Source organism: Bicyclus anynana, chromosome 8, assembly GCF_947172395.1.
Source record: "Bicyclus anynana chromosome 8, ilBicAnyn1.1, whole genome shotgun sequence".
Taxonomy (NCBI): Eukaryota; Metazoa; Arthropoda; class Insecta; order Lepidoptera; family Nymphalidae; genus Bicyclus; species Bicyclus anynana.
Window position 1 is genome coordinate 12,890,794 of NC_069090.1, and position 27,631 is coordinate 12,918,424.

At 33.6% G+C, this 27,631-nt stretch overlaps 1 protein-coding gene across 2 annotated transcripts; it reads left to right on the forward strand.

Annotated features, from left to right (window-relative positions):
* Positions 1–2,543: 2,543 nt before the first annotated feature.
* On the forward strand, positions 2,544–27,408 carry LOC112046031 (luciferin 4-monooxygenase). 2 transcript variants are annotated; one of them, XM_024082475.2, is made up of 12 exons: positions 2,544–2,692; positions 8,063–8,240; positions 8,863–9,070; positions 11,233–11,431; positions 12,646–12,768; positions 13,912–14,086; positions 14,811–14,951; positions 15,957–16,082; positions 16,443–16,526; positions 19,383–19,529; positions 25,685–25,850; positions 27,152–27,408. In XM_024082475.2, exons 2-12 carry the CDS (start codon positions 8,085–8,087, stop codon positions 27,277–27,279), a joined length of 1,653 nt encoding a protein of 550 aa, XP_023938243.2. In that variant the 5' UTR covers positions 2,544–2,692; positions 8,063–8,084; the 3' UTR covers positions 27,280–27,408. The 2 variants fall into 2 exon arrangements, with proteins under 2 accessions (XP_023938243.2, XP_023938244.2); XM_024082476.2 differs by having other exon boundaries at positions 2,575–2,696; positions 27,152–27,402.
* Positions 27,409–27,631: the final 223 nt, after the last annotated feature.

Consider the following 27,631-nt stretch of genomic DNA (forward strand, 5'->3'; position numbering starts at 1 on the left):
CATACATGCATCCGAACGTAGAACCTCCTCCTTTTTGGAAGTCAGTTAGAAACAATTATTTCGTAACGTATAAGTTACGTAGCTATAAAAATAAAATACAACATTACAAAACAACACATCGAAACATTGATACAAACATTATTTAAAGTACGTTCAAACTAACCTAAAAATAAATCATAAGATATTTCCATAATGAACTCGTTTATCTACCCACTTAAACTATACGATCTGTGGTTAAAATATTATCTATACTAATATTATAAAGCTAACGAGTTTGTTTGTTTGTTTGTTTGTTTGTTTGTTTGTTTGTTTGATTGAACGCGCTAATCTCAGGAACTACTGGTTCGATTTGAAAAATTCTTTCAGTGTTAGATAGCCCATTTATCGAGGAAGGCTATAGGCTATATATTATGCCCGTATTCCTACGGGAACGGGAACCACGCGAGTGAAACCGCGCGGCGTCAGCTAGTAATTTAATACAAATTCCGTGCGTTGTCAACAACAAATAGCAAACATTCTTATTGGATAGATAAAATTGTTAAAACCAACAGAGGCGAATTCAAACAATGATAAAAATATTTTTTTTTACATTACATAATATTAATGTACAATTATCAAGTTTGTGTCAAGTCATGCAAAATGGTTTTATTAATTACTAGTAGGCGCCGCGCGGTTTCACCTGCGTGGTTCCTGTTCTGTAGGAATACAGGGATAAATTATAGCCTATAGCCTTCCTCGATAAATGGGCTATGTAACAATTAAATATTTTTTCAAATCGGACCAGTAGTTCTTGAGATTAGCGCGTTCAAACAAACAAACAAACTCTTCAGCTTTATAATATTAGTACAGTACAGATTAGTGGGCGACTTTGATCTCGTGAAATTTAGCACACATCCCGCAGAAACCATGGATATTTTCGGGGTAAAAAGTAGCTTAGGTACATTAGTTGCTCAATAACCTCTTCTATGTTTCAGTGAAAGTCTTATTAAAATCCGTTCAGCTCTTCCAAAGATTATCCCGGACAAACAGACAGACACGACGATATGTTTGTGTATTGGTATCGTGTAAATATTGATAAACTAATGTTAGATTTTTAATTATTTAATAATTATAAATACATAAGATAACATATAAAAACTCCTTCTACCAGATAAATATTTTAATCTGTACCTACTGTTTATTAATGATTATGGTTTTATTCTGAGGTTTGGTTGGGTAATTGTTGTCTAGGAAAAGAATGATGACATGTTATGTGGTGATAACTTAAATTTAACTAATGTATTAACCATCTAATAAAGTAACGATTTGTTGAAATTTTAAATTTGTGGAAGTAAGAATGAGTAATAAGATATTTGGAAATACAGTTTAATCATTTCAGCTTGTGTTTTTTTAACTCAATTTTCACACTAATAAGTATGCTACGCTCTTGGGCCTACATAGGAATTAATTAAATAACATTTTGAAATAATGAATATATATATATATATATATATATATTATTTTGACAACGGTATCCTAAGAACGAAAAAACCTGATAACGTTTTACACCAAACAACGCGGGTTTCTGAGGATAAGAGCTGATTAGTTTCCGAAATACAATCAATCGGTACAGCTGTTCATAAATTATTAAAAAATCTTTGTGATTTTTTTTTAATTTATGAATTTTTGTTGTGTGGAAAAAAAAGTGGGAAGCAGGAAATTCAAGTGAACATCTGGTACCTAAAAGTATTCATATATAAACAATGTTTTAATTATCATGTATTCGTATCAAATATTAAGCACTAAAGCAAATTAATTTTATTTAGTGTACAATACTAACTGTCATAGTAGAAGATTCGTATTAAAAAGTACCTTCACCCATCCTTTTATTGGATGAAAATTGTTTTATATTAAATTTAGTACTTATGTTAAAATAGTACTTTGTTATAAAAGGGGCTAAAAGACCCATTTATACCTACGTATTTTTAGGGCACGAGCCGTAAGGCGAGGGCCGCTAAATAGAAACCGAGTTTATAATAGGTTTAGCCCCACGTGTTACTTTACACTACGATTGCGAGAAAATAAATTAATTCAGTACAGAATTCAATGTTAAAATTCTTTTTGCAGACGCTCAACTCAGAACTCAATAAAAATAAAATTAATAAAAAATACGCATTCCACAGACAAAAACGCTGCATTTCGTTCCAATTTCAATTTTTTATCAAACAATCAGGGCCTTACTTATGTACCTACTCGTACCCAACCTATGATGATTATATTGACGAATAAAACCATCTTTTTTATAAAGGTCATTATTTTAATATTAAACTATTTACGAATGAAACCTTTTTCGTTTTAAAGTAGGTACTCGTAACAAAAATAAAAAAGAATCAATCCTACCTACCTTTTTTTCTTCTAACATCATTGTCAACAAGGTTGAAGATAGTTTCTAATAGGTATGGCTCTTAGACTATCACTAAATCATTCTTTATCAGACCGGTATTACGATGTTTCTATTAATATGTATACCATAACATACACGCAATGAACGCGAGATATTTGCGGCCTTCAAACTTACTAAGAAATTACTTCGTAGACAGTCGTGTACAGCAAAGTACGATCATAAAGCTCATTACTGGTGAACAAATAAGACGTAAATTATAATCGTAATACAAAATTAAGTGACATTTTATTTTATGTGATAATCGAAAACGTAAGTAGGTACTTACCTATTAGATAATATACCATAGTTAATATTTGGCATATTACGTAATTTTTTTCAAATCAAACTCTAAATGCCCGCAGTTTTGCTTTTATAATGTAGATCAGTTAATCTGTTACTTTTTATTGGGAACAAACAATACATTTTCTGGATGATCGATTCGTATTCGATATAGGTATCGTTAATTTTATATATCCAAAATTCGTGAAATCGTAAATAAACGATTTTACGTTTTATAATATTATTTTTTCAACTAACAATAGTTTCGATTTTTATAAAAACAGAATAACAAACCTAGTTATTTTTTTATGATTAAAACAGACGCATTTATAATTATTTTCATTAACTAAAAATATTAACTTAATTACCTACTTAAAAAACTTTCATAAAAAAAGGAAATGTAAAATTATAACTAAAGATTTAGACCTCGTAGTCGGATGAATTCCACCCCAATCGATGTTCATTGGTAAAATGCTCAGAAGACTGGCAGTATTGACACATTGAAAGGCAATCTCCAACCTAAAGGAGATCATTCACGCTCCATACATTTCTGGGCTCTTTTTTGAAAGTGACGGTCAACAAAAAAAAAATAGCACGACTCGTTAGAATTAGCCATTTGGAGCAATAGCTAATATGGCATAGAAGTTGTAGGAGGGCTCTGAACCAAGTTATACAGGTTCGACGATTCGTTATTTCCATACATTTTGTCGATTTTCAAAAGTGCCCACCAAGAAAAAAAACTGATACGTTAGAACTGCCCATTTGGAGCAATAGTTAGTATGGCACAAAGATTGTATTTCTAGTTTTTTTTTCTTAGCGGGCACTTTTAAAAGTTGACAAAATGTATGGAAATAACGAATCATCGAACCTGTATAATTTAAAAGATCGGACTAACTTACCTAGTGACGTCCGATCCCCAATTGTGTGAAGTGATCTCGTACTCACTTTTGTACTATGTAGATGTTCAAAGAAAGAAAGTTGTGTTGGTTGAATAAACAGTGAAAATGTTCAACAATACATTTTATAGGACATAGTCCTATTTATAATCACATACTTATATAACATGATCAGTCTTTAAGTACATATTATTTCGTTGTATTAATATCAAAATAATAAATTTATTATCATAATAAACAAAATAATTATATTATAATATAATATTGTCATCGTTTATGTTTATGTTATCTAAGCATAAAGACAACGTTTGCACTCGATGTGCAGTAACAAGATCCAGAAGAGTTACTAGTTTCTTAGTAAGCTATTATTTACTTATGTATTTCGTTGAGAAATAAAGTAAAATAATCTTTAAATTATATCAGGGCTCCAAACATTTACTCAAAAACAAAAAATACCTATATCAAATCAAACATTTGATATAGGTATCGTTAATTTTATATATCCAAAATTCGTGAAATTGTAAACAAACGATTTTACGTTTTATAATATTTTTTTTCAACTAACAATAGTTTCGATTTTTATAAAAACAAAACAAAATAACATACCTAGTTATTTTTTTATGATTAAAACAGACGCATTTATAACCATATTTAGGCTTTTTTGGTGATCTATAAATTCCCCTGAAGAATCTTACCACTCTCTCATCAGTCCCTATTTGGGTTCCTCAAACCAGACCACCCTCATATTTAGTCCTAGTCGAAAGTGAACTCAGCATATTCTCCAATGAGGGCGATGGTATTTTCCGCTTTATGAACACTTCCTCAATAATATGGTTGCTATTTTTAAGGGTTATAATATAATATACCCTACAATAGAGTTGCTGGAAGGAAACAATATCAAGTCACGACAGGGATACAATAGAACGGGTTGAGATTCTATCATAGAATTAAAAAAAAAGAGGATACCAAGGTTGAGGAGGTCAGCAAGGGACAATTACAATATCAATGGCATTCTCATTTTTATTTTTTGTAACATTTAACTTATGAGTGAAAACTCCATGCCATTTTAAAGTGAAGGCATTATGATCTGAATACCAAGACACATAATTTGGACATTTAGCATTAAAAATTTTTTGCAGCCTCGAGATGTCCCAACTTGTCTACTATTTTCTGGAAAGCCTTGTCATTCAGGCTTCATTCAATTTCGGAAAACTGAACGTCTTGTTTCTTAATATATGCACACAGCCAAAGATCTCTTTCCTCGCACTATTGCCATAAAGCCCTTGCCAGCTTATTGAGATGAGGAAATTGGGTACCACCCCTCCTCAGTGGCGTGCATAAGGTTGTCGATCAGGATATGCACTATTAATAAAATTAAGCAAACTGAAAAAACCTGTATTTAATAAGCACTAAGAAGACAACTCTTAGGGTATGCAGTACTATGCATATATGAAGTGCAATCCACTGCCTCCTATCGACATAGGCGATGTCTGTTATATTATCGATCCTTAGCAATATTTCAGTGCTTTAAACAATTATATTTTTAAGACCTATGAATGCTGCTAATAGCTCAAAGTAATTTATATGAAAAAGTTTTTCATCACTAGTCCAATGTCTATGATTTCTAATATTATTGCAAACTAGTCCTTAGCCTGTCCTGAGAAAATTCTAACTCTATTTTACTTTATAGTACAAGAGTCTGCCTGAATGTGAAGACACCACCATTCTAAATCTAGTAAGAGTTCTCTTGATAAGTGTAAAGTAATGTTATACTTTGCATTATTAACTTGAAATGCACTCGTTTTGTAATTTTACAAAGTTTTTTATAAAGCCATCCATATTCTATGGCTGGGCATGCTACGAGCTGGCCTTATAATTTAGCAAGATCTATGATTTTACAATTTCATTTTAGATTTTTCTTTATTAATAGACTTGCTAATAGATTCCCTTCTCTTTTGAGGTACAGAAATTTGGTGGTACTGGTTTTAAAATACTTTTATCAGTTTTCTACTATATAAAAATAAGTCGGGTTTTCCTTCCTGAAGCTATAACTCCAGAACGCATGAACCGATTTCCACGGTTTTGCATTCGTTGGAACGGTTTCGGGCTCCGTGATGTTTATAGCAAAGAAAATTCAGGAAAAGGTAGGGGTAGGGTAGGGTTAGTTGAAAGTTTACATCGAGTTTCACGCGGACGAAGTCGCGGGCGTCCGCTAGTAAATTATAAAACACAGGTCTTTCAAAAATGTCAAGTTGGTTGACACATTCTGTAAGCACTTTTCATAGCTATCAGCAAAGCAGAGAATATCTCTTAGTAATAATAACGGACTGTGACCTCAGCTGGAACATAACAGGTTTTATTATCTTTGTGAAGACATACAGTGATGTCCTATTTTAGTTATAGTGTTACACTAAGCCAAATGTAAGACAGGTAAATTCACACAAAATGTTAAGTCAACAGTGGCATAAAACATCTTGGTGTAATAAGTTGTGCTGGCTGTTCTCAAAGTGAATTGTGTTAATAAACTTATTAAACTTCTTGAGATTAGGTATAAATGTCCAAGTTTCATCAGACGTTGGGTGCAGAAAATATGCTGGATAAAGACCATTCGTTGACAAACAAACTTTTATAGCTCCTAGTTTTAATAACGTATCAATTTCTACTATTATCATTTCGGTCTCTCTAGGAGTGAATGAATGGTTTTTTGGAACATAGTCCATTAGTGGATATTCAAAAAATAGTATTTTGTATCTTACAAACCACCTACATAAGGTAGGATTAAACAAAAATGGACCAGCTATTGGTGAAATACTGCAAACTGCCAGTATGTACCTAGACGTTGAGCCTGACGACGTAGACGCTGTTTCCTCACCCGGCTTGGTACTGCTCTCGCTGTCCGGTATGTCTGCTGCCTCAACTTCAGTTTCTGCCCAGTCGGACGCGGCAACTGGGATCGTTGTGGGCCCCTGGAGTTTAGATTGCTAATCTTGTATTCTTTAGCTCCTCTGCAGCCTTTTTATGGCTTGACTTTATCTTGCAGTTTGTTTCCAAAAAGGTATACCAAAACAGGTCTTTGATATCCTTGTACAATTCTGGAAGTATGAGGCTCATACGTGTCTCAGTGTTATCGTGATAAAGTTGACATAAAAGTCTCGTTATTATCCAAAGATGGTATCACAACACTTAGTACTTTGCCAACAGCTGAGATTGCTGTGGCTAAGAGTAACTGCTGGTCAGCTATACATTTATCGCGTTTAGCTTCGGAGGCACAAATAAACTGCAATTTTTAGGCGGGTCATATTGTCTCATTAGGGCCACTTTGGTGTCTTTTGTAAGACCATTTTTCAAGATTGCAGTCCAACTATTTGCCAAGCCCTCATGCAGCTCAACTCTGTTTCACTCTCTGCTCGAACCTTCTTTACCCAGGAGCCCCTCAATGGCTGCTGGCAAAGAAGTCACGGCTGTACCCTCTGTTGCTTCGTCTGCAGGAACTGCTTTATCTGCCTGCCCCCTCCCTCTCCATTTTCAGCTTGATCCTCACTGCTATTGAAGGATGCGGAGGGGAGAGAAGACGAGTGGCGGTAGCAGCGTAGACTTCTACGGCTTCTGACGAGGGCACTTTGGATCAGGGGAATAGTGAATTTCACTAGAAGATTCCTCCTCACTTAAATACTTGACATGCTGTGTGAAAAATTCTACGACTAATTTCTCGTGAAAGTTTAAACAGTAAACAGTCAACACCATGAGACCTTACGTTCGTCATATCGCGAGACGGACAACATAATATACCACTGGCTAACCTCTCGTAAGAGCTCTAAGAATAAACAATCAACACCTTATGAGAGCGTACGTTAGTGATATTGCGTGATGGACAACATAATATACTACTGGCTAATTTTTATAAAAAAATAACAATAAAAGCAATAAAATAATTTTAAAATCGAAAATAGAAATACAGCAATCAATCACAGCGCAATCGCACAAAAAAGCACAATGACATTGACAGGTGACCAGCAAAGATGGCGGATTGTCAGACCACAGACAACGGTGATTGACAGCTTAAAAATAGTATTAATATCTTTTTAATAGTCTTTGCTTTAAATATTGTGACAGTACAAAAGTGAGGACGAGATCACGGAACACAATTTGGTTCAGAGCCACCTGACAACTTTTATGCCATATTAGCTATTACTTCAAACGATTAGTTTTAACGATTCGTGCCATTTTTTTTCGTTGGCCGGCACTTTCAAAAAGGGCCCAAAATGAAAGATCTCCTTTAGGTCACGGGAGACATCGATTAATCACTTTGCGATTTCTTTAAAAAGAAAGCGAGTACTCGGATCCCACGGACTTAGCGTTTCGACCGCAAACGGCTCAAATACGCAATCACCGGCGAGATTGCTGTATTTGCGTCGCTTGAGGGTATCTGCTGACAGACCATCATTTGTGATATTGGATCTTTCAGGAATATTAAAAAAATAGAAAAAATGACGCACTGGAATCACAGATCGGATGCTGTGCACTGGTACATGCAAGAGATATCGTCGAGAGTGGTCGCCGAATCAGGCATACCTGGAGATAGGTACCACTTGGGCAAGCTAACGCTGAGAGGTCTTAGAGATGCTCCAGACTATATTTTACAGGTGCGATATTTAATACGTTCACAGCGGCATAAATCTTTGTATACTCACCATTCAGGGGGCTATTTAGACCCCTTAAGCGCACTAAATATTTCAGTCGAGTCTCTCTGGTCCTGTCTTTGCCACAGGTTTGGGAGCGACATACTGGACTTATATTATTTCTCGGTTTAAATATTGGATAGAAGCAGGCGTTACTTTGCGGAAGTTGGTCATGTATATATTATAATTTATTTATTTTGCTATAATCCGCGAAAAGCCGACGAACCCATGCAACAACGTCACCCAGGTCCGACAAAATACTCTCGACGTAAGTTTCAATTGCACGTTGTAGAGTCAACATCTCCTGAGGATGCTCCGGTTTTGGGGTGAAACGTACTCAGAGAGTATTTTGTCGAACCTGGGTGACGTTATCGCATGGGTTCGTCGGATCGGCATTATTTTTATGCTGTCAAGTATTTGATTTTTCCGAACAACTTAGGCGGTTCTAAATTGCAAACAAAGACAAAAATTAGGTACGAACAATAGCTATGTTAGTATTTTAGCATAGAAACACTTTATTAACTGAGAATATTTCGAATATTTTGTGGGTGGTAAACTATTAATTTTAATAAAAACAATATTCTAGGTTGACGGGGCGACAGGAGAGACCGAAAACTTTGCATCGGCATTAAAGAGATCCGTACAATGTGCCAATGCATTCAGAAAACTTGGATACCACCATGAAGATGTAGTGCTTCTAATGGGACCAAATCATATTCACCTGACAATACCGATGTATGCGGCGTTCTATCTGGGAATGAGTGTAGCTGGCATTGACATGACGCTGGGAGTTAGTAAGTAATTTCTGTACGATTAATAATATAATCATAAAACTGAAAATTTTGAAAAACTGAACAATTCATTTCAGTTTTTCAAAATTTTTAATTTCATGAAATTATTATTTACACTCTCGATCAAGTCATCAATATTATCTTTAATTTGAGACCCCACTCGAGTATATTTGCAGATATTCGGTTATTTTTTAATTGAGAAAGATTACAATAAGGAACTTAAGCTAACTCATCCTAATAACTATACAAATCATGCCCACGTTGAATGGTACCAAGAATACTGGCTGCATTTCCGCGTTGGATAACCAGGCTGATCCTTTGCGCAATAATGAGCCAGCCCTTCTGTCACCAGTCGAGGCAACTACTGAAATGGTTCGGTAAATTTTTTTGGCACTGCGACTCCATGGCCCAAGGATCTCCATGGCAAAAGGTACAAATATGTAACTCTCTGTCAGAGAGGCATACTTGAGCCACTTACCTTTAATACAAAAGAAAAACTAAATTAAACATCGCTTCCTTTAATACAAAAGAAAAAAAATTAAACATCGCTTCATCCGTTCGGAGCTATGGTGCCACAGACAGAAAGACAGACTGACAGTCACACAGACACGTCAAACTTATAACGCCCCTCTTTTTGCATAGGGAACTAAAAATCAAGTTGCGGCTGGGCCGATTGAGGTTTTCTTAATTGGTCTAGGTCTGGCTAGTTACCGGCAAAGACGTACCGTCAAGCGATTAAGCGTTACGATGTCGTGTAGAAACCGAAAGGGATGAGGATTTTCATCCTACTCCTAACGAGACTCTTTATCTGAGATTTTGTATTATGTAAGAAGTATTAATATTACATCTACACATTCTAGAAAGTAGATACTCGTACGCGCCCTCAAAACTGGATTTAACTACATCGATTACTTATAAAGCAACATTGTATCGTATCTTGAGATAAGATTTGATAAAATTCAAGGAAATACAATTTTGATATGACAGTATCTGATTATTACAACTCACAAAATAATAATAAAAATAAACAAGTGCGAGTCGGACTCGCACTTTAAATAAATACTATATTTTTTACTAGTGGACGCACGCGATTTCGTCCGCGTGAAAATCGATGTAAACTTTTAACCCCTATTCTATTTATATTTTCGCATGTTTCTTATCTAATATTAAATAGTCCACTAATTGTTTCACAAAAATATAACTCAAAACATGAACCAATTATATTTAAAAAAACCTTCAACCCATTTTATCCCGTTATACCCTAGGGGTAGAATTTTGAAAAATCATGAATGACAATATTTTTAGTATTAGTACACATACCCATATCTCTACAAATGTAACTTGAAAAATAAAGGACTTTCCACACAAACTTTCAACCCCTATTTTACCCCCTTTTGATTTAATTTTCGCAAAAAAAAGTATTTTATAACCTTCTACGTATTATGAACTGGAATCGCACTACGTTTCATTTAAATCCAATCAATAGCTTTAGCGTGATTTCCGGTCAATAAAAATACAGCCAGACAGACAGACATACAAAAAAAATTTTAGAATTTAAACTATCGTGAGTGTTATTCATAACACGGCTAAAACTCACGTGATATTACGTCGGAGTATGCCCGACTAGTTTCGAACCCATACGGGGCCCTTAGTCATGAGCTGGTTCTTGCACGATCCAAACTGCGAAGCGGCTGCGCGACGCGCTGCTGCACGCATTGCGCGCGCGGAGAGGGGTTGAGTGGTGGGGAGTGAAGGTTCCGTTACACTCTCCGACGGTTCATTAATGTCATCTTCATTAGACTCGTCTTCTTGTAAGCAAACCGAACTAATGCTATCTTGTTCCAAGTTTGTTGTATGTGACAATGAAAGAAATAGCGGTTTCCACGCTGTGGGCAGCATCCATCCATGATCCCGATTAAAATTCGGGTGACGACTAATTTCTATCGCTTCACGTATCTTACGAGGTACTAGAAAAAAAAATTGGCATCAGTATCGATAATGTAATTTCCTCCAATAAAAAAATCAAAATATCTTTAATGTACAGTATTCGACCTGTTACAGTTTTATTATAAGTACAGATGATTTATCCAAAACCACATAGGCTAACCTGGCTAAGCTGGGCTGAAGAGGCTTAGATCCTACTAAAATATTCTGTTCTTCTATAGATGAACTTCGCGATACCTTCAAATTCAACGCACCGAAAGTGATATTTTGCCAAAGCGAACGAGCAAACGACGTGGTTGAAGCATTGCAAGGTCTCAACATTAAACCGCAAATTGTAACATTTGACCAGGGAAATGGATTCCTCAGTTTTTCAGAATTATTAGAGAAATATGGCAGCGAGACGTCTGTTGAAAATTTTAGGTATGTTACATACATAATATCATTGACAACCTATAATCGTTTAATGTTGAGCTCTCTGAATAAGAGGGGTTAGGCTAATAGTCCACCACGCTAGATGCGAATTAACAGACTTTACACACGTAGAGAAGTAAGAAAATTTTCAGGTATGCAGGTTTCCTCACGATGTTTTCCTTCACCGTTTGAGAAACGTGATATTTAATTTCCTAAAACTTACATACAAAGGCGTCTTGTCGTCTCTAGCTCACCTAGCGCCCAGGTGCAATCAGCATTCTGGCGCCCTCTAGTACCGTGCTGATCACTGTTAAAACGGAATATGTACAAACAGCACTTCAAATTACCACAAACTTTCTATGTAGCAAATATATACCTTGTAGGTACCTAACTAGAGACGTTTATTTAAGAAGAGCTCTAGATGCTATGCAAAATGTAGATATGTTAGCCGGAGTGAAGATGCCTGCGCCCACATATCTGAAAACTTAGAGGTGCATGCCCTGGACCGGATTCAACTTACGCCCTCTGACTCGAAAGCAAGGGTCATATCCACTTGACTATCACGGCTATTAAAACAGAGCTGAATATTATTATATTCCCGTTCCAGGGCACAGGTCGAATACAACGTCCTACTATATTGAACAAACAAGCGTACTTATTATGTTAAACACAATAATCTTATTAATAAAAACACAATGAGCTCCTTAATAAGCTCATTGTGTTTTTATTAATAAGATATTAATAATTATTAATATCTTATTATGAGATTTTTGTGTTTAACATATAAGTACGCTTGTTGATGAAGTCTACGTAGTAGATGAAACGATCAGAAAAACCAAAAGGATCATATTTGCTAAACTATGTGGTAATTGCCTGACTGAAAGAGACAACAGGAAACCACGAATATAAAACTAACCTTATTTTCTGATTGTGCAAGCTGGAGGGTTTGGGCGAACGCAGGAGCATCGCCTGAAGGAGCTCAAAGGCAGAAGCAGAGCGTGGCGGGACGACTCTCTAAGGGTGTCTCATCTGAGAAGGGAAGAAGGCAGTTCGGGAAGATTGCTTTAGCCTAATTGTATCATCAGTCCGGGAGCCCCCGACATCCTGAGTTAAATAGCCCACGTCCGGGTGACGTCAGATATCGGGGACCTCGTCTTCGCCGCCGAAGACGCTTAGCTTAGCGTAACTTGTGGAAACTAACCTATCCTTATTTTGGATTTCAGAGCTGCAGACTTCGATAGCTCCAATACTTTAGCTTTACTAATAGCAACCAGTGGTACTACTGGTCTTCCGAAATCGGCAGCAGTCACACATAAAAACCTGGCTCTGGCTGTGCCTTACATGTGGCAAGTATTTATCAATATTTTTTGGATGAACATCAACCTCTAACGTGATGATCTTTTATAAATCGGTCGACGCCGGCTGTATGCATGAAAAAGTGTCCTGTTGTAACTTGACTAAGTAGGATGAAATTAAAAATACCAAGAAACCTAATTACATAAATGTAATTAAATTACCTTACAATTGTCTTTTTGAAAAATATAAACATAAATGGAAATAGCGGGGTTTTAAAATCATTTCATGTAATCATTATGGTAGCTACTCAATACACTTAAATTAAGTGTATTGAGTAGCTACCATACAAGTGACTTAATACATAATAACCCCGATATCACTGGCCAAAAGTACAATTTTATTATAATCTTTATCAGGGAAATTAGCACACAGTTCATCGTGACGCATTAACTTTTTTTCTGGGGCAAACAATGTATGGAGTGGGCCATCTCCTTTTCATGAATGTTTTCTTTTGGTCTGTAAACCAACTATTTTTATTTATTTATTTACAAAACAATATCAATTACAGTTGCCCAATTCTTTTTCCTAGGCTACAATAAACAATATTATAAAAGAGAATTCGTATTTATAAAAATTACTAAGAAAAAAAACAAATAACAAATTATTATACAGCAAAAGCGAAAAAGAAATAATTAAAAATACAAAACGTTATAACAATAATGTAGTAACATAACATCGAATAATTTATATTGCAATTATATTATTGTCTAAGAAAAATAATTTCTATATTATTGACTTAATCAACTTTCAACAAGAATATATTGTATCGCTAAAAAATGTCAATCTGAGAATCTGATGTGGCAGTTTGATATTGTGACGATCACGTCAACGTACACGCGAATTTCTAAGGAATTAAAACAGCGCCATCTAGTGGCACTACTGCACAACTGTTTCAATTCTACACAAGTTTTCAATGTTTTCATACTGTTGGCGTTAAAGTAAACACGATTTAATACTAATTCGTGTGTTGGCGTTAAAGTAAACACGAATTAATACTAATTCGTGTTTACTTTAACGCCAACAGTATGAAAACATTGAAAACTCCCACTAGGCACCCTGTTTCATGTTTATTAAACCATTTGATTATCCATTTAGCTATTGACTAATAGAGACAATTTTTGCGAATGTCACAGGCATACCTTCGAAAACTTTCCGACACCCAGTCGCCTGCCAGTAGTCTTGTCACCGATCCAATGGTACTCCGCGTTGTTCATATTCGTCTTTTCACCGATAATAAGGCAAACGAGACTTCAGTCATCGCAGCCCTCGACCCAAGAACATGCTTATTATCTAATTAACAAATATAAAGTAAGTACTTGTATGTATTATTCGATCGATCAACTCATTTTTGAGAATTTCGGTAACCTTGAATATTTCGAAAATGGAAACGAAGAGGTTAAAAAAAATTGTAGATTCTAGCAGCATCATGAAGCAGCGCCCACTACATAAATGCCAATGCACTGCCTATCTAATACTTGTAAACCTGAATGCAATGCTTATCCAAAACTTGTAAACATAAATGCACTGCTTATCCAATACTTGTAAACCTGAATGCACTGCCTATCCAATACTTGTAAATCTCAATGCACTGCCTATGCAATACTTGTAAACCTAAATGTACTGCCTATCCAATATTTGTAAACCAAGGGGTCTGACTCTACGACATCACGGTGATGGATTCGATCGTCACCCGTTGGACTATTATCGTGCCCATCCCTACACAAAATTTCCAAAAGTCAACGACTTCTAACAACACACGATATAACGATAACCTATATTTGATTTGACAAAAAATCCTTTTTTTAATGGTTCACTTGTACATGACGTAAATCTTTGTTACGTAAATTTTGAACTCCACGTTTGCTTTTTCCTTACATTCATTATGAAAAACCGAGCTACAAAATCTAGAGTCGTTCTTACATACCAAAAAGCGAAAAGTGTATGAAAAAAATAGATTTCAGGTAGAAAGTCCTAATAATCATAGTAAATCCAACTACGTCATTTTAATTTTATTTCTATCTTTTCATTCAAGCCAACATTCATGATGACGAGTCCAAACACACTGACCACACTCTTCAAAGCTGGCGATCGGGAGAAATGTGACTTGACAAGTTTTGAACTAATTCTTGTTGGCGGCAGTGCAGTCCATCCTAGTCTTGTGAAGGAAGTGAAGGTATAGAATCATTCACTAATATTTAGTTACTTTTTTTATTGATAAAGAATACCTACATATTAATAGGGAACTTAAGCTAATATATCCTAATAACTATACAAATCAAATCAGTCGTGATAGCCCAGTGGTTCGAATCCGGTCCGAGGCATACACCTCCGACTTTTCAGTTGTGTGCATTTTAAGAAATTAAATATCACGTGTCTCAAACGGCGAAGAAATCTGCATACCAGAGAATTTTCTTAATTCTCTGAGTGTGAAAAAGTCTGCCAATCCGCATTATACCAGCGTGATGAACTATTGGCCTAACCCCTCTCATTCTGAGAGGAGACTCGAGCTCAGCCGCATATGGGTTGTTAATGATAATGATAATACAAACCATACCCGCTTGAATTGGTGGCAAGCAAACTGGCTGCATTTCCGCGCTGGACAGCCAGGTTGACATGTAGCGACCCACATTAGGGCCCGCCCCATTTCCCAGGGAACCAGCGTCAATCAGGTCGCCAATAATTAAATAAATTATGATCGGGATCGACGTCTTAAAATGCTTTCCGAAGCAGGATACAACACCACCAAAGTCACAACTTAAAAGAGTTGAACAATATCACCAACTTATAGCAGTGTGGTAGGTCTTAGCTCCATTTCCCTTCTCCTATCCATTTAGGATAGGATCCCTCCATAGGAAGGCCTGGTTAAAATACGCTGATAATAATGCTTGTTTTTTTTTATTCTATGACAAGTTAACACATTTTTTTTACCTATTCTTAACAAGTTAGTCCTTGACTACAATCTCGCCTGATATTATGTGACGATGCAGTATAAGATGGAAGCGGATTTACTTGGAGTTACAAGGTACAAATTATTTTTACACCTCTGTGTACGCGGCATCGTATTAAAACGTCAAATCGCTTGGCGTTACGTCTTTGCCCACAAGGTGGTCGAAGTCTACCACCAGATCAATGATGAGATCGAAGTAGAAGTTGTTCATTCAATGTTAATATTTTACAGGAGGTCTGTCCCAATACAGAATTAATGGTGATATACGGTATGAGTGAACTTTCTGGATTAGCTATGGCCTTTGACGGCAGTCGGACCGAATCACTAGGCCGGCCTATATCCAATTGTTATGTAAAAGTAAGTAAATAGTACGTTTTTTTATCAGGTACATTAAAAAATCGGTTCATACTTAAGCAATGGGTGGTCAGAGCTTCAGAGTGAGAATCTCATCACAATATTCACATTTACAAAGACTACTGCCTTTTGAATCCAACCTTAGATCGAAAGCCAAAGCTTTCAAGTTCTTTGCTTTTCGCTATAAGACCATCGACTGATACTAATTTTTATTAGGGTTTTAATTTAAAATAAGGAAGAAACCATTTATACTAGAAGATTGTGACCTTACAATCTTCTAGTATAAATGGTTTCTTCCTTATTTAAATTTAAACCCCGTAGTCATTTAATCTGTATAAATTTAAAAGTGAACAAAATTTTCAGTTGGTAGACCCTTATACATTAGAAGAAGTGACGGAACCAAATAAAAATGGAGAGCTGTGGGTCAAAGGACCAGGCGTATTTAAGGTACATATTTTATTTAAAACTTTTGAGTTCATTTTGATGTCTGATAATGTCCCCAAATATTTAACGCAAGATATAACTATAGACTACCTCCCTGCCAAATTTCATCTTTGTACGTTAAGCGGTTTTCGAGACTTCGTGAGAATGACCTTTCGAATTTGTATATTAGGAAGACTAGCCAACGACCGAACATTATTTTCCCCGTTTTGCTTTGCTCCTATTGGTTGTAGCGTGATATTATGTATACTATTTTTTTCCTTACATGGCAAAAAAGGTAAACAAAGATCCGTCGTCACGACATTCACATATTTCTCACAAACCGTCCGTTTAAACTAAATCATTTATATACACATCACTTCATTTAACGCGCACACCGCGAATTACATAAAAACTGCTTGTAATTAACTATTATATCACATTTATTTCACTAAAAACGAAATCACAACAAGTTTTATTTCTACAGATTAACGAAAATGTTGCGAATTTGACATTTCGTAATGCTAGATTGTCTATGAATTGAAGAGACGGAAAGATACATGAAATTATAACTTGTCGATAATTATGTACATATTTTTTAATTTTAATATTTGTGTCCTTTGTGGCTTATAAATAAAATAAATGTGTATCTTTATTAACACAGCACCAAAGAATATATTATACTCCATGGAGAAGAAGTAAATCTACATACATGAAAACGTTGGACATAGCAGCGACATTATTTCCGCATACGAATATTTTTTCATAAAGTCAGTGGCAATTTTAAATGGAGATTTTTGATTTTAAAATAGTTGAAGGACCTAATTGAGAAAAAACAAATAATAATTTATAAAAATATATACAACCGACTTCAAAATATTAACGTACCCACGAAATTAAAAACGGGAAAAATAATATCATTATATTTTCTGCCAAGCCAGTGTATTCAATCTATTAATTGAAGGTGTACCCTATCGTAAAGATTTTTGTTTCTCAGACATTATTTTTGTCTGTCATGTGTTTTTTTCAGTAACGACTTAAGTCAACATCAGACGGGCTTGGCAGCGACTTCAAAATTATCAATAAGTAGAAAATATAATAATGTTATCTTTCCCTTTTTAGTTTCGTGGGTACGTTAACATTTTGAAGTCGGTTGTATTTTTTCATAATATTTTTTTTTTATATTTTTAATATACCTAATAAATAAATCAATCCATATGAAATTCAACCTAAAATCCACCCATCTGAAAGTCGGAATTTTCGGTTAGTTATATTATTGTTAGTCATACACTACTCAGCAATCAGTAATAATATAACAACCAAACAACAAATAAATAACAAGACTAACAATTGCAAACGAAACAAATAAGTAATGATGATATGGAACAAACATTGACACGACCTCACTGTGAGCATGGAAGCGACAATGTGGCACTTTTTGCTCGCAGTAAACTCATCCTAAACCGAGCTTAACCAATCGCGGCGCGAGTGCTCCCGAATGTTTGTAATTATATAGCACGATCAAAAATTATTAAAAAACCGATAAACCGATTCTTCAACCACTTGCAAAATTTTTAAATTAAGAATAAAGAAAACAATACACAAATACGACTTGAATATTATGATTGCTGGATCAGAAAAATAAATAAAAGATTTAAAATACTAATGGAAAAAAATTATTACTTTTGTTTCGCAACATGGTGAGATTTTTATTTTTCTGGTATACGTAAATCGTGATAGTCAGAGTTATTAGGATATTATATAAAGAAGTTTGAGAGATAGTGATGTACAAGGGGCCGAAACTTTAGTACAAAGGTTTTTGAATATATGACATTATGCGGTAATAAATTTAGTAGGTTCTAGAGCTAGAAAAATGTTACGAATTATAATTAGAGACAGACAGTAAGTGTACATTAATTCCAATTATGTTCTACATAGTCATTTGGACTAGTGGTGTATAACCAAGGGAAAAAAAGAAAGAAATAATAATCTTTAATTCAATAGAAAAATCTTTTTGTCGCTTTTTTGTTTTTCTCAATTGTTTTCTTCAACAATTTAAAAATTAAAAATTTCCATTATAAATTGCAACTGACTTTATTTCAAAAATATTTGTATGCGGAAATAATGTCGCTACTATATCCAACAAAATGAAATGAAATGTTAATGTTTTTTAACTTTTGTAACTTTTGTATCTTTTGTAATTTTTAAAAATGTAAACTGTAAAATTTTTGTAATTTATGTACTTGGAAATAAAGGCTATATTATTATTATTATTATTATTATTACTATATCCAACATTTTCATGTATTTCATGATTCACTTCTTCTCCTTGGTGTATATATTCTTAAAATGATATTTAATTTCCTAAAATGCACACAACTGAAAAGTTGGAAAACGAAACGAATATGGAACGTATTCGTTTTTTAAGATGACGTATAGTAACGGATATTTTAGTTTAGTTATTTCAGATATAACGATACCTACTTGATATCGTTACGATGCCCGCGGTTAACTTCTCAACCCTACTGATTGTCTTTGGTTCATAGTCAGCCATTATTGTTGTTTAAAATTGTCATCTAAGAAAATTTCAAGTATAGCTTATATATAATATAAAAAAAAATTCAACCATAAGTTCGTCAGTATGTAAGGCAGAAGTACGAAATTGCCTATAACATGGTGAGCAAATGTTGTGTGATGACGTCACGTACAATATCGCGACCGTTAGCGGGCGTCGATATTTATGCGAACTTTGAATGCATGTAAAATCATAACTTTAGGTATTTTTAAATAAAACAAAAACTAGTGTATCTGTATATATAAAAGCTCTAATTTAACGAAGCTTCAAATGATTATGCGTACCTAGTAACCCTCTCCATTCACCAGGGATACTATCGCAATCCAGAAGCAACGGCAGAAGCGATTAATGAAGACGGTTGGTACAGAACCGGAGATATTCTGTACCGGGATAGTTGTGATTACTACTACTTCGTCGACCGTATGAAGTTATTACTTAAATACAGGAATCATCAGGTATGTACAAGGTGATATTATGCAATTTATATTTGTGAAATAATATAAAAGTCGACGTGGTTTTGAAGGAATGTCCCTATTTCTTCTACCCCTAATTCTTCTTTCTTTCTTAACTTAAATTCAATATCCTCCTTATCTTAAGGAGAAATTCACATTTCTGGAAGTGCAATCAGAGCTAAGAACATGTCGTGCTAAGAGCACGACATGTTCTTAGCTCTCTGTGTATGCCTTTCCATAGGAGTAAATTTTACAAGTGTTCATTTGTTGTACGTGCTATTAAGCTATGGAATGCACTCCCAGTCGACATTCGGAAATCCAAATCCCTTGATATGTTTAAAAAATCCGTTAAGACATATTTTCTTAGTCACTAGTTACATATTTTATTTTATTAGAATGTTTATCATACGACATAATGATATATTATTTATGTAAAAAGAAAACCTCTTTAATATTATTTCTTTTTGGTAATTTACTTTTTTTTTCATGACATTGTCACATTTGAAATATTCGATAAATTGACTTAACAGCAAAACATTAAAATTTTTATTAAAATATAAAGTAAATGTAAATAATAGCTTTGAATGTTGTTTTTATATTTTATTTATAGGTAAGTTTTAGTTTAGTATTTATTTTAATAATTTAATGTAAAATATTGTAAATAACAATTATATTTTATTTATAGAAACACAAACAAGCTTTTATTACTACTATCACATTCATGTGAAATAATTGTCATTATAAAACAACATTTATGCAACTATTTTACGAAAAATGGAGAAATTGAGGTTTGATTTTGAAGTAAAACCAACAAGTGATGGAAAATCAAACGCAATATGTGTAACTTCGATTGCCACACCTGATGGTAAAACTTTCAGTATACCAGAGGAATATCAGCCGGTAAATCTCCACCAAACAATTTATAATACTCCAAACTTTATTAAGGTAAAAAAATCCTTGAATAAAAGATACCAAACGAGGAAAGTCTGGATAACCTTAACTAAGGAAATAAAAGATATTTATTTGGATGCGGAGCAAAATGTACAATTTTATGATTTTTATCTCGAAGAAATTCTAAACTATTCTGAAATTATACCTAGTAGTTCACATGGAGTACTAGAAAAATTGTTAGAAAAAATGCTTGAAGAAAGACAAAACAAACCTGAAAATCAAAATTTAGGGAATATTGCAAAAGATTTCATGATTGAAAAATTCAATGGTAGAAACTCAAATGCTTATCAATGGCTAAAGGATTTTAATAAAGAATGTGAACGTTTTGACATAAAGGAAGATATAAAGAAAATTAAAGTTTTAAAAAATTTTATGGAGCAATCTAGTGTCGATTGGTATAGTTGTATGATAATGAAACATACAATAGAATCAAAATGGGACAAATGGGAAAAAAGTTTTTGTGAAACATTTGCAAACAAAGGATTGTCACCCATTAGATATGCTCTGTCCTTTAAATATCAAACAGGCTCATTACTCGCATATGGTTTAAAAAAAGAAAAACTTTTACTGGAAGTAAGGAAATCAATTGATACCGAAACACTTATTGACCTTATAGCGGTTGGATTACCGAATTATGTGGGGGATCAGATTGATCGAGCAGCTTTAAAAAGTACTGAGGATCTTTATTATGAAATTGGGAAATTGGAACACCTTGTAAGAAATAATAAATATGATAATAAAAACAGTATTTGCTCTGACACTAAATTAAATAAAAAGGAACAAACAAAACCATGCCCCATATGTGTGAAAGAAAAAAAGGGGAAACGTTACCATTTAATAGAAAATTGTTGGTTTAAGGATAAAGATAAAACAGGAGTTGTTAAAACTGTAAATAACTCTGAATTGGAAGTTGAACTGAATGAAGAGAGTCCAAAAAACTAGATGTGCCACCATTAATAAAAGTAAAGTTACTATTGAATGATACGTTAGATATTTCTGGAATTTATGATTCAGGTTCGAATGTATCATTGATTAATGCAAAATTATTAAAAATACAGAAAAATGATAATTCAAACAATACCCAAATAGTAAGCTTGAAAACTATTAATGGTGAGAAGAAAACAAAAGGTATAATAAAACTTAAAATAAAAATATACAATATTGAAAGAGTTATGGATATCTTCGTAATAGATAATGAACATTTTAATTATGACTTTTTGATTGAACTAGATTGTATCAAAAACTTTAAGTTGATGCAAAATGAACAACTAAAAATCGTACAATTGAATGATCCAAAAGAAAATGAAGACATAAATAAATGTGAAGTGAATTTCAATGAACATATTGACACGGCAAATTTTGAAATATTGGTAAATCATCTTGATTTATCCCAACAATCAGAAATTGATAAGTTGGTAGAAAAATATAAACAAGTGTTTGCTAAGGATAAATATGATATCGGCACTGTACGGGATTATGAAGCACATATTGATTTAAGTGTAGATAAATATTGTTGCAAACGTCCTTACAGATGTACAGCTGAAGACAGAATAGAAATAGAAAGCCAGATATCAAAACTATTAAAAAATAATTTAATTGAGGAATCTTATAGCCCATTTGCTGCCCCAGTTACTTTAGCATATAAAAAAGAAGACGGTAAGAGAACAAGGCTATGTATAGATTTTAGAGAATTGAACAAAATTGTTATTCCCCAATCACAACCATTTCCGTTGATTGAAGATTTAATGATCAAAGCTGTGAATTGCGAATATTTTTCTACTTTTGACATAAATTCAGCCTTTTGGTCAATTCCTTTGAAAATAGAAGATAGATACAAAACTGGCTTTGTTACACAAGAAGGACATTTTCAATGGACGTGTCTTCCGTTTGGATTAAAGACTGCGTCAGCCATTTTTCAAAGAATATTGGGAAATATTATAAGAAAATACGAACTTTCTGGTTTTGCAGTAAACTTTATAGATGACATTTTAATTTTTTCTAAAACTTTTGGAGAACATATATTACATATATCTAAGTTACTTGAGGCAATACTAAAGGAAGGCTTAAAACTGAAATTTTCAAAATGTACTTTTGCGGAAAAATACGCAAAATATTTGGGTCACATAATAGAAAATAATTCAGTAAGGCCTTTGAAAGATTATTTGTCTGCTGTAAAAAACTTTCCACTTCCAAAAACAAAAAAAAATATACGCCAATTCTTAGGAAAAGTTAATTTTCATCATAAATTTATACCACACAGTGCAATTATTTTAGATCCATTACACAATTTATTAAGAAAAGATGTGAAATTCATATGGACTGCAGAATGTCAAGAAGCATTTGATAAAATAAAAACATTATTATGTTCAAAACCAGTTCTAAATATTTTTGACCCAGAACTACCAATATACATTTATACAGACGCTAGTATAAAGGGTGTAGGAGCGGTTTTGAAACAAAAAGATAAAAATGAGGATATAAGACCAGTTGCTTATTTCTCAAAAAAGTTAACTGAAACTCAAAAAAAGAAGAAAGCTATATATCTAGAGTGCCTAGCAATAAAAGAATCTATAAAATATTGGCAACACTGGCTTATGGGAAAAGAATTTATTGTATATTCAGATCATAAACCATTAGAAAACATGAACATTAAATCAAGGACTGATGAGGAACTAGGAGATTTGATGTATTATTTATCTCAATATAACTTCAAGATAAAATATAACCCAGGAAAATCCAACCAGGAAGCCGACTGCTTAAGCAGAAACCCAGTTTTAGAACCACACGAAAACAGAGATGATTGTTTAAAAGTTGTAAATTTAATAAGTCTACAAGATATAAAGAATGACCAATATAGAAATCAAGACCTACAAAAACAAAAACTTATTAACAAAAATGGAATTTACTACAAAAAGAATAAAAGACGGGAAAAGATTATATTATCAGAAGAGATGAGCATAAATCTTATAAAAGATGTTCACGTTAGTTATTGTCACATTGGGAGGACCCAGATGATAAATAAATTAACACCATTTTATACAGCAAAAAATTTCATCAAAAACATTAAAGAAATGTGTGATGAATGTGAAACTTGTATTAAAAACAAATCAAGGAAGAAATCAAAATATGGTTTAATGTCTCATTTAGGTCCTGCAACACAACCTTTTCACATTGTATCAATTGATACCATTGGCGGTTTTGGAGGATTGCGATCAACAAAAAAATACTTACATCTTTTAGTTGATCATTTCACAAGATATGCTTATATTTCTACATCAAAGACACAAAGCTCCACAGATTTTATTAAACTAATGAAAAATGTTACAGAAACTTACAAAGTAGATATGGTATTAACAGACCAGTACCCTGGTATCAATTCCAAGGAATTCAAAGAATTTCTGAACCAGGAAAATATAAAAATGATTTTCACTGCTGTGGATACACCTTTTTCAAATGGACTTAATGAAAGGCTAAATCAAACATTAGTCAATAAAATAAGGTGTAAGATTAATGAAAATCAGAATAAAACAGCATGGAGTACTATTGCGCAAAAATGTGTAGAAAAATATAATGAAACAGAACACACTGTTACGAAATTTGCTCCAAAATACCTTTTAGAAGGAGAAAATGTGAATATTTTGCCAAATGAACTGAAATCAAGATACACTAAAGACGATCTAGAAAGAGACAGAAAACTAGCTCTGGAAAACACACTAAAATCTCACAATTATAATAAAAAAATATTCGACCAGAATAGGCAAGAATATATATTGAAAATAGGAGATAGAGTATATGTAGAAAACGGAAATCGTTTAAATAGAAAGAAAACCGATGAATTAAGAATTGGACCGTTCAAAATTGTACAAAGGATTTCCAATTCAATCTATGAAGTTGATACCGGCCACAAAAAAGCGGAATCAAACTTTTATCATATCACAAAACTGTATCCTGTTCTTAATGAGAGAACAATTATAAATTAGAGAACATTATTTAGATAAAGTTCTTTTTTAAGGGGGGGAGATGTAAAAAGAAAACCTCTTTAATATTATTTCTTTTTGGTAATTTACTTTTTTTTTCATGACATTGTCACATTTGAAATATTCGATAAATTGACTTAACAGCAAAACATTAAAATTTTTATTAAAATATAAAGTAAATGTAAATAATAGCTTTGAATGTTGTTTTTATATTTTATTTATAGGTAAGTTTTAGTTTAGTATTTATTTTAATAATTTAATGTAAAATATTGTAAATAACAATTATATTTTATTTATAGAAACACAAACAAGCTTTTATTACTACTATCACATTCATGTGAAATAATTGTCATTATATATATATTAGTTATATATTATATTATTGTATAATTTGTGTATTATGGTTAATGTATTAGTGTGTAGTTATTTGTATGTATGTATATGTACATTATTATAACGTACACACCACCTACAATTGTCCTAATAAGTTCCTAAGCCTAAAGTTGCCTGGAAGAGATCGCTACTAAGCGATAAGGCCGCCTTTTGTATTCTACTTTTTCTTGTGTTTCTGTTTTGCTTGTTTTCTTTTATTTTTGTGGTGTACAAATAAAGAGTATTAAATAAAAATTCAATTGCTCTCTATTAAACCTTTTTAACTGATTTTCATTAATTTCATGATGAATAATATCATCATTATGCATATTCTTCCTAAGTAGGATATTGTGTCGTGGGAGGCAAACATTCCGAATGACCACTGTATAAAACTGAATAAATATAATGTTCTAACTAATGAACGACCTAAAAATAGCTATGTGGTTTGTACATCGAGAAGTGGATTACCAGCAAAATCTCTATAATTTGCGTAAATAAGGTCTCTCTGAAAGCCTACTATCACTTACCATCGGAGATTGTATTCAAGGGCTAACTTGTAGAGAATCACACTAATATTATAAAGGCGTAAGTTTGTGTGTAAGTGTGTAAGTATGTTAGTTCCTCTTTTACGCTGCGACTACTGAAGCGATTTGGCTGAAATTTGGAATGGAAACAGATTTTACTTTGGATTAAAACATAGACTATTTATTATCCCGGAGAAATCCATTGTTCCCGCGGGATTTGTGAAAAAGTGAATTCCACTTGGACGAAGCTAATTAAAAATAAATGGAATGCTAAGACACTTTTCCCTCCCTTGGGAGAATTTGATAATATTCATATTCAATGTTAAATTTTCAGATATCTCCTTTAGAGTTAGAGAGCGTGATAGTCAAACATCCAGCAGTACTCGAAGTGGCAGTCACTGGTATTCCACATAAAGAGCATGGTGATTTACCCGTAGCCTTTATTATTCCACGGGAGGGACACAAAGTCACTGCACAGGAAATTAAAGATTTGGTTAAAGGTAATTTTTATCTTCATTACCATAATACTCGGGGCACCAGTCTCCTATCAGAATGAGAAGGGTTAGGCCTTAGTCAACCACGCTGGCCTAGTACGGATTGGCATACTTCACACGCAGAGAATTAAGAAAATTCTCAGAGCAGGTTTCCTCGCGATGTTTTTCTTCAACGTTTGAGAAATGTGATATTTAATTCCTTAAAATGCACCTGTTCTTAAAATGTAAAAGTCATATCCACTGGGCTATCACAAAAATATATCTGTCGTGGTTATTATGAAATTTTGTGTGCATATCAGATAGGCCTCAGAATCTGCCAACATCTATTTTTCATACCACTAAGTGAAAGAATAGTCCATGCCAAAAGTTTTTTAAGGCTAACAACGGTTGGGCAGGCTAGTTTATGTATATACAGGGTGCTCGGGAGTATTACACATAACACATAACGCTATTATTACACATACACATAACGCTAGAGTTTATTTATTTTAATTTATTAATTTTCTTTTTTGGAAAATTAAATAAAATGACTGAGGAACAGTAAAAAATATTTCGTTTGTCAATACATTTTAAATTGTGTCCCTCAATCGCATCCTTATATTTATGACCCAGCCAAACCTATTCATTGTTATATATCATTAAGTAGCTTACTAGTAAAATGCGAAGTGTCAGTTTAAATATTTCGTCGATATCGACAGTCTTACCACTACGATTAAGTAATTTTATAATGCAAGGATAGTTAAAAGCGGGTGTTACATGGATAGTTGGAATTCTTTGAATTACTTTGTATGAAAACATATCAAGTTTTTATTTCATCATCATCATCATCATCATCATCATCATCATCATCATCATCAGTCCACTGCAGGACATAGGCTTTTTGTAGGGACTTCCAAACATTACGATACTGAGCCACCTGCGTCCAGCGAATCCCTGCGACTCGCTTGATGTCGTCAGTCCACCTGGAGGGGGGTCGACCAACACTGAGCTTACTAGTGCGGGGTCGCCATTCCAGCACCTTGTGACCCCAACGTCCGTCGGCTCTTCGAACTATGTGCCCCGCCCATTGCCACTTCAGCTTCGCAACTCGTTGAGCTATGTCAGTGACTTTGGTTCTTCTGCGGATCTCCTCATTTCTGATTCGATCCCGCAGAGATACTAAGTTTTTATTTAAGTTAAAAAAATTGCTATGCAGTTTGGCTCCTATAACTTGTGGACTTGTCAACATCTTGAAGTTATGGGAGATACTCCCGAGCACCCTGTATATAAGTGATGTGTATAACGCAACTCTGTACTTCCTTTTCCAGAGAGTCTAACTGACACGAAGCAACTAAGAGGTGGTGTGATATTTTTAAAGGAACTTCCCTTAACGTCTACTTCAAAAACTGATCGGAAGAAACTTGCCAAGCTAGCACAGTCCATGCAACCTGAATGAGGACATAATCTTCAAGAATATTGTAATATTATTATGTTGTAAATAAATTATTATTATATTATTACAAAATAAATTGCAACGTTCAATCCAAATCGTTTTTGGCTTGTTTTAATAAGTAAACGTATTGTTGGCCTAATTTGCAATAAACAGGAATGAATTATAATTTTGTTTTTCTACCTTTCGATCACAAATATTTACATGTTAATTTATTTAAAAAGTCAAAAGTATTTATATTATTATTTTATTATTATTTAGTATTAGACAAACTTCGTATGAAAACGACACTAAAACAAAAATAGAAGCAAAGACGAAATTTAATTCGTCTCACCGTTCTCAAAGTCACGGCAGACTT

Bases quoted from the DNA above. Each gene is read 5' to 3' on its own strand.
- LOC112046031 (XM_024082475.2), top strand. From the start codon at position 8,085: ATGACGCACTGGAATCACAGATCGGATGCTGTGCACTGGTACATGCAA. The intron at 8,241-8,862 runs GTGCGATATTTA...ACAATATTCTAG, and splicing joins CTCCAGACTATATTTTACAG to GTTGACGGGGCGACAGGAGA. The intron at 9,071-11,232 runs GTAAGTAATTTC...GTTCTTCTATAG, and splicing joins TGACATGACGCTGGGAGTTA to ATGAACTTCGCGATACCTTC.